This window comes from Phlebotomus papatasi, chromosome 1 (assembly GCF_024763615.1).
Source record: "Phlebotomus papatasi isolate M1 chromosome 1, Ppap_2.1, whole genome shotgun sequence".
NCBI lineage: Eukaryota > Metazoa > Arthropoda > Insecta > Diptera > Psychodidae > Phlebotomus > Phlebotomus papatasi.
The window spans coordinates 67,964,953-67,977,767 of record NC_077222.1 but is presented as its reverse complement, the minus strand read 5'-3'; the positions used below and the strand labels follow the sequence as shown (position 1 = coordinate 67,977,767).

Below are 12,815 nucleotides of genomic sequence, written 5' to 3'. Positions count from 1 at the left end.
AAAAAAATGAAGTTTCATCACTGTGAAATTGCTTTTAGAGTGAAATTTGTTGAGTTTTACTTCGAGAATGACAGGTCTTATTAATTTTTTGGAAAATATTATGTCATTAAAATGTGGGAAATCCTAATTGTTATTGACATTCTCAAACCGTTTAAACAAAGTAATTATATTGAACGTTTTGTCCCAGAAGCAGAACAAAGAAAAATGCAATAGACTTTAAAATTTCTCAACATTTCAGTATATAGGTGATAAAATATTTATTTAAAGACCTTATTTTGCATATTTTTGCAAGGAATAATCCATAACGGAAATTATTAAAATAAAAAAATTAAAAATAACACTAAAATATTACTACACACAAGATTTATATGTCTGAATAATTTAAATTTTAAATAAGAAGAGCTAAAATACTCAGACTCAGAAATGTTTTATAATGTAGGGGCAGGTGGGGCTATATTGAAGTAGGGCAACCCAACACTTAAAACGCAATGTTTTTTTTTAATATTTCTAAAGGAAACTGTTCTTAGAGCCTTGACAGACCTGAAGATTAGACGAGAGACGGCTTAGCACATTATATTAGAAGTAATGGTCCATAAGTCGTCATTTTCCAATAAGTCGTCTCTTGGCTTAAGTCGTACCGTACGTGTATCTAGGGCATTAGCCACTTTTTAAGTTAGATACATTTGATTTTTATAAATATACGAAAAAAGCGTTTTCAAAAACAGGTTTGAAATGAAGATCCTCCATAAGCTTTCAAATGGCTTTAATTCTTATCTTACCAACTTTTCGAAAAATAAAAGCGTAGAAATGTTCTAAATTTTATATCATATGTTTTTTTCTAATTTCGAGATTGGGAAGGGCGGTATGTTCCGCAAACTCCTTTTTGAGAAAGGCTTATAAAGTTTATTTATGTAAACAAAATCTAGATAAAACAGCCCAAATCTCAAATCTAAGATCATTCTGAGTTTAAGAATTTCAACTAGTGGATTAGAATAAAAATAACTGATCAAAAAAATAAAACAAAAAATCAAAATAATCACAAAGATTATAAAAATTATAACAAGGATAATCTTCTCTAGATATTCGAAAATGAGATTTCCAAAATGTCTAAGAGAATCTATTTCTGAATTCTAGGATTTCCTCATCGTTTCAGATGAACAAATAGAAAAATAAGACCACGAAAAAAGACATCTTTGTGGTCTTTTGCATTTGCCCTTCTTAAACAGTGAAGAAATCAAAATCCTAACATTAAATGCTGTTCAGAATTATCTTATTGTAATCCTTTATGTAATTCTCAATTTTAAAAGAATTATAATCCCGAAGATATACAAATATATTGTACAGTGAAAGTTATGGCCTAGCTACACTTACGACTTAAGCCGAGATACGATTTAACGTAATTATAATCAAAATAATTATCAGATGATATTTCCATTGGTTTCTGACTAATCGGTCTCTCGGCTTAAGTCGAGAAGAGACTTAAGTGGAAAATTGATATGAATTTAGTCAAATCCGTCAAATCATTATTTTGATTGTAATTACGTTAAGCCATCTCTCGGCTTAACTCGTAATGACAACGACTTAGCCTTATGCCCTAGACACACTTACGACTTAAGCCGAGAGACGACTTAGTGGACAATTATGGAAATCCACTTTAACCATTATTTCTAATAAAATTACGCTAAGCCGTCTCTCGGCTAATCCTCATGTCTGTCAAGACTCTTAGTCTTCAGCCACCTTGTCTTAGGGCTCAAATAGACTAATGCTGATCCTTAAGCTTTCTAAAATTTGGCAGTAAAGAAAATTTATGCAAAAGACCTCTGATCCATAAATCTGTAATGCCAAATTTTACATGCTAAAAGCTAAATATTCTCGATTATCAGCTCGAGTCTTAATATTTAAGCCAATGCTTCCTCAAGGATTTGAAGGTTTTTTTTAAAGTATAAGTCAAAATTTATGTTTTCCATTATGTCTTATGCTTTAACCCTTTAAGGACGATTGGGTCACCCGTGACCCATAGAGAAAATAATTTTTCCTGACTACCTGAAGTTATTTCTTTCTAATGTTTGTACATAAACTCGAAGTAGAAAGATGCAGAAATCTAGGATATTTTTTTGCAAATCTCCAGCTACTTGCTATATAAAAAATACATATTTGAGCTCAAAAATAACGAATTTTCAAATTTTCATGTCATTGCTTGAATTTTAATATTTTTAATATTTCTAATTTTTTTAAGCAAAAACTTCTTGGAACTAGAAACTATAATAACTATACATAATATTTCTCAATAACCCATAGTTTTCCAGGAGTCCTAGGGATAGGAAAATTCTTTTTAACCATAAATTTCTTATTTAGGCTAAAATATCGAGGGAAACTTGATTTCATTGAATTTTGCTCAGCGGAAAGCTTCTCGTCCTTAAAGGGTTAACTCTTTCGCCTCTTTTGGGACTCTGAGTACCCAAAGCAGCATATGAATTTTCTGTGAAAAACAATGAATTTTATTTATTCAGAACTGATAAAAATCTGATTCTTGTGGATGATTACAAACTATAAGGATGTCAAAATGTAAGATATTTTTTGTAGGACCGGAAAGCTTTCCGGACCGCAGCATATGCTGCAAGCCAATTTCACCATTTCCTAATCAAAAACATCTAAGCTCAGAAATTAATTGAGGTCCTACAAAAAATATCTTACATTTTGACATTCTTATAGTTTGTAATCATCCACAAGAATTAGATTTTTATCAGTTCTGAATTCTGAATAATTAAAAATCATTGTTTTTCACAGAAAATTCATAAGCTTCTTTGGATACTCAGAGTCCCAAAAGAGACGAAAGAGTTAACAAATTTTAACTGTCACACGTTTGACACAATTTTACCATCTTAAACAATTTTTTCAAAGAATTTCGTTTGTTATGGTATTATTGAAGCAAGACCTTGTACCTAGACCAGCTGGTCTGAATGAAGACGTTTTTCTTGTCTCGAATTTCAACGTTAAATCTATTTCATAAAAATTGCTTTTAAGTACGAAGAATTATTGGTATTAGAGGTATTAGAGGCCAGAAGACTTTACAACTCAGTTGAAACCAAGCTTTAAAATCTAGTCTTATTTTTTGTTATTTGCCCTCCTACACATTACATTGTACATTTTACAACAAAATAATATCTATATTTAAAAAACAACTTTCAAGTCGCATTTTCAAACTAAATTTTAATTTAAAATTATCTTGAGGACGGAGGAATATTCAGCAAACATCATTTTCACAAAAATTTGCATTATCCCTTTTAGTTCTCTGAACGTTCAATGGATTTGTGTGATCATTCTCATCATGATTCTACTTTTCTGAACAGCTACTGTTAAAGAAATTGGGCTATTCTCGAGAAAGCTATTAAATGAGTATAATATCTTATTAATGAGCTCTCCGTGGGGATTTTTTTAACACTCCTCTTCAGAACATCTCCATGGCCAAAAGAATGGGGAAACGAATGATGTTCAAAAGATAATAATTTACTCAATGCCAGAGAGAGCCCTTTCAGAAGCTCAGAAAATAATCCTATTATCCAATAGAGAAATTCTTTCATGCACTTCAAAATTTGAGATTCTCGAAGAAAGTTCCCGTCAGAACTAAAAGCAACTTCCATCTGAAATATTCCTAGTGCATCGGAGCAATCCAGCTGATTTTGCGCTTTTGTCTCTACGAGGGGCGTCTCACTGAAATGCCAGAGGAATTTTTGTGGCGAGTCGCGTTAAATTTTTATCTGAAATTTTTGCTGAAATAGATCGAGAGATTTGGAGAGACAGAGACGTGGAGATGTGAGAATTCTTGTGGACTTGATGAAAAATCTATTGTTTGACCACAATTTGAGTTTGTGTTAGTTTTGAATTGTCTGGTTCTGTCTCATTCCCTCCACCCAGGTGAGTTGATGCAATTGTTTGTGTCCAATTGTGAATTGGAATAATTGAAGAAATGTCTGTCGGAAGAGAGATTCAATTGTCCAGGCGCACAAGTCAATGAATCAAACAGATGAAAGGGGGACCAGAGATTGATCACACCGAATGGATGACTTTTTTTCCCACCTGGACTACCTGTCCGCATTTTCAGGTGAACTCACACGCACACACATTGGATTTTTTTCTCCGGGGGCGCTCAATTCTGGGCATCTGACGACTTTTGTGCCCAGAAATTGACATCCAAAGCACACAAATACACATCCAGCCACCTTTCTGACCACCTTTCCAGCACCTCCAATACACGCCAAAAAGTGAGTCACTCCCGCCGAAAGAATTTCCACACACACAACACACCCAAAGGTGGGAAGCGCAACAAGAGACTCACCGAAAACGACAAGAGCCCCAATTGTGCTCTGGCTTCCCATCATCTTTAATACCCCTATTTTCACCACAAATCTCTCATTGGCGTCCTCCTGATGGCTCCTCACACAATTGAGCACTTTCTTTTTGCCAAAAAAACACCACGAAATTGCCACAAACACACCAAAAAAAAAAAGAGTGATCACAGGTATTTTGCAGAACGCCCAAACGCACATCCACTCCGCGAGACCGTCAGCAACCAACTGACGAAATCGCGCGATCGACACCTACGCCTCTAGCGGAAAAAATCTTAAAACGTCTGCGTCACAACATAACCCTATTTCTACGTTTTTGTGATTTTTCTCAGCAAAAGGGGCACTTTTCGTGACAAAAAATACCTTCCGACGCGCCAGAATCTCCCGACATGACCCTGGCAGGGGTTAGTGCTCATAAGCTGGCCCAGAAAAAGAGGTAAGATTATGCAAAGTACTTTTTTCTACCATTTTATCTCACTTTGTTTACATCTTCAGGGCGGAAAAACTAGCTGCCGCGTTCCCAAATGGGGCCCGTTGCCAGAAGTGTCTCGAGTATGGACACTGGAGCTACGAATGCAAATCCAAGCGAAAGTACACCCATCGAACATCCAGGACGCAGCAGCTGAAGAAGAAAATCAGCGAAATTGAGCAGAAAGCCGGAGGAAGTTCGAGTGAACCCAAAGCAAAAATTCAGAGACGGAAATCAAGTGATTCCTCTTCATCTTCGAGTGACTCTGAATCAGATTCATCTGATAGCGATAGTAGTAGCAGTAGCAGCAGCAGCTCTAGCTCCAGCGATACTTCTGACAGCGAGAGTGACTCTTCGTCATCTTCTTCGACGGATTCATCGTCATCGGACTCTTCTTCGAGCCCTGGCAAATAAGATGTTCTGTATGACCCCTTTTTATTCCCCTTGGCTAATTTAATTAAAAATATTGCTGTATATAGACGTAAGAAACCTCATTGAAAAATTTATTTGTGGAAAAAAAATAATCAAAAAGTAAATGTGGACAGAAAATTGGGACTTTTTACTGAGCCACAGCAGCTTCCGGAACCACCTGAACAATCACTTTTCTCCGTGGATCGTAGGTATAGCCATTGTTGCGGAATAGAGGGCTGTCGTAGAAGGACTTGACGCTGTAGATGTTGATCTGCTTGGCCCTTTCCATCAGATCTCGCTCCATAATCTCTATGTGGGTAGCTGTAGGTCCCTCCTTGCATCTCACATACATCAATTGATCCAGCGATAGCTGCCTCAGGATGAAGAAAAGCAGCTCGGCGTTGTCCTTTTGGAATGACAAATATTTCTGGAAGGTCTGTTGAGGAGAAAGTATTAATTAAAAATTTGATGAAGCTGGAATGTTTAGTGTTAACTCTTTCCGGACCACAACATATCCAGCGAACGAATTTCAGTAAAACTCACTTTATTGTAAGTCTTAGTGGTCAAATATGATACTTTTGTAGAGAAAGAATTTTTTCCACCTCTGGGAAATTGGAAAACTCATGGGTACTCTCGTCTCCAAAAGAACGAAAAGGAGACAAACTTCAATTTTCCAAGAGCCAATAATATCAATTTTGTGAATTATTTTTGCGTGTCAAATGACTCCTTTACAATGTTGATAACTAAAACAAGGTGAATTATTGACCAGTATCTTGTGGGATGTCCAGGAAGTGCTAAAAAAGACACCCAGCTCCTGCTTGCCAACAGATTCCTCATAATAATTTTTACACATAACACTTTAAAACACATTTCTTTCAACACGATGTTATTGTAGACACATTAAGCTTTCTCAAAAGCATAAAAGACACTCCCTGGACAATCAGAATTCACCAAAATCAGGAAGAATAGGAAAAACTTCCCTGAAAGCATTTCGCTGCTGGGCCGCACTGCCAAATATCAAAATTATCGGTCATATTGGCAAAAATTTCGCTTCCGCTTGGAATTTTCTTGCAAGGTTGGTGTCAAAAAGCAAATGGCGGGCATTGGCGGGATAACCTTACATTTGACCTCTAGATTTTTGTGGACGAGAGTACCCATAAAGTTTGAACAAGTTTTTTTTTTTTAATTTAAGAAAAAATTGTTCTTGAATTTATGCAATCTGTAATTGTTAGTTATCATACTTATTGGCCCCGAGAGGTTTTTCCTTATTCAGGTCTAGAAATATCAAAAAAGTCACAATAGGGTAAATGCTCACAATTTTGGACAGTCTGCTTATAAGCATCGATGTTCCAGGTTTGAAGTGCAATATTTTCAATACTAATTGACTTTTTTCCATTACTTTCTCTTCAGAAGGATTGTTTAGAAACTCGGCAAACTATTTATCGCCTTTGTTTTACTAAAATTAATTTTAATACTTTTAAAAATTAATTGATATGTAGAGGTGAATTTGACTCTTATTTTGGTCAACTTGGTTATAATTTTGGACAACTTGGCTGTAAATTTGGAGAGCTAATCCGCCTCAACAGGATGCCCATTGTTCTCCATTTCAAGAACCTATCTTACCAAGTCCTCTTTCTGTTTATGTAAGGGAACCGTAGAATGTCACAAAAAGCCCGGAAATTTGCTATATCATTCATTAAAGTGACTTGACTTCGGTACTCCAAGTACGCATGGATTCGCGCATTCCCTGGCTTTCCGGGAGCCTTTTAATGCTTTTCTCACTACATCTCGTTCATAGAGATGATACTCCTTTGTTTTTTCAGTCATTCATACAATCTAGCCATCACAAAACCTGAAACTTCACGAAATTTCGAGAGAAAAACACCTGCCCAAAATAAGCCCCATCAGCTCACCGGTGAACCTCGTAGAAAATTGCTCATTTTTCACACGAAAAACATAATTCATAAGGCAAATCTGACTTCAGATGAAATGTACAAATCACCGTTAGAGTGAATCAACACAATATTCAATGAATATTTAACAATATCACTGAAAAACAGCGAAGAAAGAATGTTAGTGGTTTACCATAACTAAATAAGACTGAAGTAAACACGAAGTTCTGTCATATTTCTCGTAAGCAATTGCTCACATTGAATTTTCAACAAAGCAATTTCAACTTAAATCATATTCAAAATTTAACGTTTTTAGTTTTAAAATCTTCTAAAAAGAACAAATATTTAGATAGAATTCATTATTCATCAGATATTGGAATAATCATAATGTTATTCAATTTATTTTTAGTGTCCAATTTTACCCTCAAAGTGTCCATATTTAGAAACTGTCCAAAATTATGAGGCTTTCCCCTATCTGCAAGGAAGCAGAAAATCGAAAATTCACGATTTTTGACCAAGAATATCTAAGCTCAGGAGTTAATCAGGATCCTGCAAAAAATATCCTAGATTTGGACATCCTTATAGTTTGTAATCATCCAGAAGAATCGGATTTTTTATCGATTCTAGATAGTCTAAAAAAATTATTTTTTCCATGGGTACCCAGAGTCCCAAAGGAGACGAAAGAGTTAAAAAAAATATACTCACAGCTCTCATCTTTTTCATCACACTGAACTTCTGAGCCTCAATGAATCCTTCCAGCATCATCCGGATGGCCATGTTGACGTCAATCTCCTGAACAGAATCCCTTAAGTGCATTTTTGCATGCGCCTCCGACATTCGGATGACGCTCTCAATGTGCCTCACTGTTATCGGAAGACTTCCAGTAGCCAGAGATTCCTGTCGCAGCTGAGCGTACATCTTGGCAATTTTGTCCTGATCCATATTCGTGAGCTTCGGATGGACATTTTCTTTCGCATAAACGAGATATTTTTTCAGCAGTTCCTGCGGAATCTCATCGAGATTTTCTGTGTTCTGGGATTGCTGAGTCTCCTGGAGACCATCCTCCATTGTTGGATGGTGCTTGATGTGTGAATGAACGACAAATCTGGCCAGATGCTGATCCTGGATGGGATCAAATTCATCCTTGACGACACAGAGAACATCAAAACGGGAAAGAATTGGCTCTGAGAGATTCACATTTTCCGTGAAGGTCATACTGGAGTCATAGCGCCCCCCGATGGGATTGGCAGCTGCAATAACGGCGCAGCGAGCTTGAAGGGAGGTCACAATGCCGACTTTGGAGATTGAGATGGATTGCTGCTCCATAGCCTCGTGAATGGAGGTACGATCTTGATCGTTCATCTTGTCGAACTCATCAATCAGGCAGACTCCCTGGTCAGCCAGCACGAGAGCTCCTGCTTCCAGAGTCCATTCCCTGGATGTGGGATTGCGTCTGACGTAGGCTGTTAGACCAACAGCCGAAGCACCCTGGCCAGTGGTGAAGACAGCTCGTGGTGCGATTTTCTCGACATATTTCAGAAATTGGGATTTTGCTGTTCCTGGATCACCGCAAATCAGGACATTGATGTCTCCTCTGATCTTGTGCTTCTCCCCGGCATTTTTTGCCTCACCACCAAAGAGAGCCAGAGCCAGGCTCCTCTTGATAAAGTCATGCCCATAAATTGATGGAGCAATACTGGCCACGATGCGATCACCAATTTTGGGATCTTTGCTGAGCTTCTGAATGACCATGATATCCTCATCGGTCAGAGACTGAACAACTTGCTTTGAATCCTTCACCACAATGTGATTGACCAGGATCACGGTGGCAAAAACTGGGAATCCCTGGTCAGTATTTAGAGATCCATCGTAGTTATTTGTATAAATTCCAGTGACTTCAATTTCATCTCCTGGTTTGCAGGAGTCACACAAATCCGCCAAGAGGATACAATCCTTGCTCCTGGGAATCCTTCCGGCGGGAATTCTTCCTGGACTCTCGTGTAGAGTAATTTTCTGATAATTCCGGTAAAGAGTTTGTTCCATGTTGATGGAAAACGGTCCAGAACTCTGACATTCCGGGCACGATCCTGGCTTGACTTCTGAATTCTGCGACTGGACAAATGGCCCAAGAATATAGCCACATTTAACGCAATCGTACTTTATCACTGAAAGCTGCGGAAGAACACCTGTCGTCGCAGTAACTACTCCCAAAGTTCTGACCAGTTGATTTAAATGCAACTTCCGGAAGGTTCTTAATTCTTCCACCAGCGGCAGATCTGAGATCCTCACATGGATCTCATTGGTAACTCTTTCATAAGTAGGATAGATACTCAGGACCATGTCTTTGGCAACCTTATCGAAGATCTCAAACATCTGAAAAGGAGCCTCGGGCAAAAAGTAAGCCAGCACGTGCTCCTTATTTACCAAATCCGGATAAGACACAGTAAAGCTCGATTGATTCTGCTCACACATTCTCTTGATCCGTTCTCTGTATCTCAAATGTCCATTGTCATCAACAAAAGTCCTAAGAAAATTCTTGAATCGATTTGTGATCTCAGTTCGGGGTGCCAGCATCGATACCCATTCCTTTGTGGAGTGCCCTTTGGTGTCCTCGAGATTTTCAATAGACTCCACCATCTCTTCGTCCTCCAGTTCTCCTCCCATGGCAGCTTTTTCCGCTGCTCGGCGTTTGGCCCTTGGGATATCATCCTCATCATCGCTGCGATCGTACAGAAGCTCCCGGTCATCCCTTACGATCCCAAGAGCTCGATCACGACGGCGCATTTCCTCCTCAGCTGCCCTACGTTCGCTCGCTGAAATCACACTGTAGTCATCCTCATCGTCCAGGACAGCTTCATCGTAGCGATCGAGCTCAGGAATTGGCCGGTAATCATTCTCCATGTTGTCTCCAAACAGTTCTTCTCCCTCTTCATCTTCGTCCTCATGCACCGTCATGTCTCCCAAGAGTTCTTCAGCATTCTCAAACTCTCCCACTGGAGACTCCAGTGCCTCTCTTATCTCCCTTTGATCCTCATTATCCACATCGCTGGGAGTTGGAGGTATGGGGGAATCGGTGTTTTGCTAGAAGTCCCCATCAAAATGAGGTTAAGTTACTTTGAATCATGCTAATATGACAATATCATCAAGAAAATACAATCTTCTATGGAATATCTATTACTAAGAAGACTAAAAAATTGCAGAAGATACTTACAGACATATTTTAAAAGTTTTCTCTCGAGAATATACGAGAAATTAAGATATTTTGTAAGAAAACACAAACAGAAACACACAAATGCTCTCACAGGATTTCCCGCGTAAAAATGACGCGTTTTCTAACATCAGCGCCTCTAGCGGAATTTGGCGGACTTGAAGAAATTTGAAAAAGGTGTTATTCATAAAAACTGCCTTTACCTAATAAATCGTCGTTTAGATCAGCAATTGTCGTAATTTATTATTATCGGGTCACTCGGGTCACTGTATCAAATTTCGGCATAGTTGCATGAAAGCGTCAAAGTCTTAAGTAATATTTTCAATAAGAATTCAATTTTACTTAACTTCTTTTTAAGGAGTGTTGCTTTTAATCTTGTAAATATTTTACGATCTTTTTTTTTCTAAAATCATTCTTAACCTTCTTAACATTTTAACCCATTCAGTCAATGTACCAGAAATACTTGAAATAGAATGTTCAAATTTTGGGATTAGTTTCTTACAGATTAATAGATGAATTTTTTGAAAAGATTAATTTTTTACCTATTATGGAAGCGCGGGGAGCCTCTGTCAAACACACGTCTTAACGGTCACTGAATTTAAATTCTGTGCATTAATTCATTAAAAAGTCTATTGATTTAGGTAGAGTAACTATCCAATAAAACAAATTGGTAATCAGCATTCAAATGAGGGAAGAGGATGAAGGCCAATTTAAACAAATTCGACGGGATGTCGTATTTTCCATCCGCCATCGAGGGGTAACTCATTTCGGGGAACTGGACCCAATCTGGCTGGGGAACCCATACATTTTTTTCAGGAAACCCGGGGAACCCATACATTTTTTTTGGGAACCCGAGCCAATCTGATTGATTATGAATTACCCCTTGTCCGCCATTTTGAGCAAAAATTTTCCATGACTTTCCGCGAAGCGAGAAAAGAACAACAAAATGTATTCCCATCTCTGTCGGACTATTTTTCCTAAGTAATTGAAGGACTAAAGTAATTAAAAATCCATTCCCGACAGCAATTTTAATATCAATTGCCCAGAAATAAATCATCTAAAATAACTCAATTTGCGTATGATGTATAATACCATGGTAAGGAATGGGTTAAAATGAATACAGTAGACTCTCTCAAATTCGGGCATATGGAACCGAAATGTCAGCCGAATTCCACAGAAATGCGGGCGACAAACTTTTTGAAATGCAACGATTTCTTATTTATCTGCATACACATATTAAGATTACACACTCATATATAACGTAAATTGCATGAAAATCCCTCAATAATGCAAAATCACATCAAAACTAAGACAAACCATGCCAAATTTGAGCATATTTGCTTCATTTGATAATCATAATCAAACTTGAAAAATAACAACAAACATTTTTTTTTAATTTAACTGCCGCCCGAATTAAAAAGTAGCCCGATCTTAAAAGAGCCGAATTTGCGAGAGTCTACTGTATCTAACCTCAATTTTTTTTACTAAAATCAAGCTCAATCTCATAAAAATAACGAATTTGTAAAAATAATTAGGGTGGAATAACCGGCTATCGCCGCCATGTTTAGGAAAAAATTAAATTCATTTAATCATAACTTTTGAATCCTTGTTACAAGATAAGTCAAATTTGACACAAAGTTACTTAGATGTATTGGCTCTAGATACGTGAAAACAATAATCCTAGAACATAACGCTGGACTACTTAAAAAACTGATTTTTATTAATAATGCAAAAATAACCATTTCGTCGCCACTTTTTACCACTTTTCGCCAGTTTTGTAAAATTTGTAACCACTTCTCGCCACCCACTTGAAAAGAACCACACTCTGTTATTTTAGGCAATGCTATGAAAAGAATACATTCACCATTTCTCTTTCCTTGTGATTATTTTATTATTACTCTTTAAATGATTTTTCTTCACTTTTATTTGAGAAATCAAATTATGGGGCTTTTGCAGAAAGTAAACAATGCAGATTTGACAACTGAGAATGTACGAAGTGAAGTTAGCGTCACCTATTGAAAAGATATGGCGACAGGTGGTAAAATCAATTCCAGAATATTACCACTTCTCGCCATGCCTCATTTTTATACAAAAATAATATAAAATGAAATATTAATTGACTAAATACAAATTTTATGTATTCCACAAGTGCAATTAAATATTCAATAGACAAATTATTTACCCAAATAGGTATTTTTGGCCTGATGAAAATTTGACGACACTTAGTACATTTGGTAAGAGATGTTGGATTTGATGCACTTGCTTAAAATATTGCTCTAAAAAGTGATCAAAATCGTGAATCCAAAACGAATAATTATTATTTTTCGATTCTATGCGTAGAAGTAGAAACAATACAAAAAAATTGTGACTCATTTATTTCATAAATTGCGAAAAATAGCGATTTCAATGTAAGTGGCGAGAAGTGGGGCACTGGCGAGAACTGGTGATTCCACCCTACTCCTTTTTGGATAATCATGAACTCTTGTTCA

The 12,815-nt window shown here is 37.1% G+C and overlaps 3 protein-coding genes across 4 annotated transcripts in view; 1 reads left to right on the top strand and 2 right to left on the bottom strand.

The window, feature by feature from the left end:
* The window catches only part of LOC129798315 (protein crumbs), a 49,452-nt gene extending 44,882 nt beyond the window's left edge, over positions 1 to 4,570 (bottom strand). Inside the window, exon 1 of one of the 2 annotated variants that reach the window (XM_055841421.1) lies at positions 4,337 to 4,570. In XM_055841421.1, the coding sequence (XP_055697396.1) occupies positions 4,337 to 4,547 (211 nt within the window). In that variant the 5' untranslated portion in view covers positions 4,548 to 4,570. The remainder of the gene's footprint in view (positions 1 to 4,336) is intronic. The other variant, XM_055841429.1, reaches the window with a different exon arrangement.
* Positions 4,571 to 4,618: 48 nt separating this feature from the next.
* Positions 4,619 to 5,364, top strand: LOC129798306 (zinc finger CCHC domain-containing protein 10-like). The gene is made up of 2 exons (XM_055841408.1): positions 4,619 to 4,782; positions 4,842 to 5,364. Exons 1-2 carry the CDS (start codon positions 4,736 to 4,738, stop codon positions 5,227 to 5,229), a joined length of 435 nt encoding a protein of 144 aa, XP_055697383.1. The 5' UTR covers positions 4,619 to 4,735; the 3' UTR covers positions 5,230 to 5,364.
* On the bottom strand, positions 5,292 to 10,458 carry LOC129798301 (DNA replication licensing factor Mcm2). Its single transcript, XM_055841396.1, has 3 exons — positions 10,330 to 10,458; positions 7,824 to 10,199; positions 5,292 to 5,662 (listed from the first exon to the last, which is right to left on the bottom strand). The coding sequence occupies exons 1-3, from the start codon at positions 10,333 to 10,335 to the stop codon at positions 5,375 to 5,377; spliced, it is 2,670 nt and encodes an 889-aa protein (XP_055697371.1). The 5' UTR covers positions 10,336 to 10,458; the 3' UTR covers positions 5,292 to 5,374.
* Between the last annotated feature and the right edge of the window lie 2,357 nt (positions 10,459 to 12,815).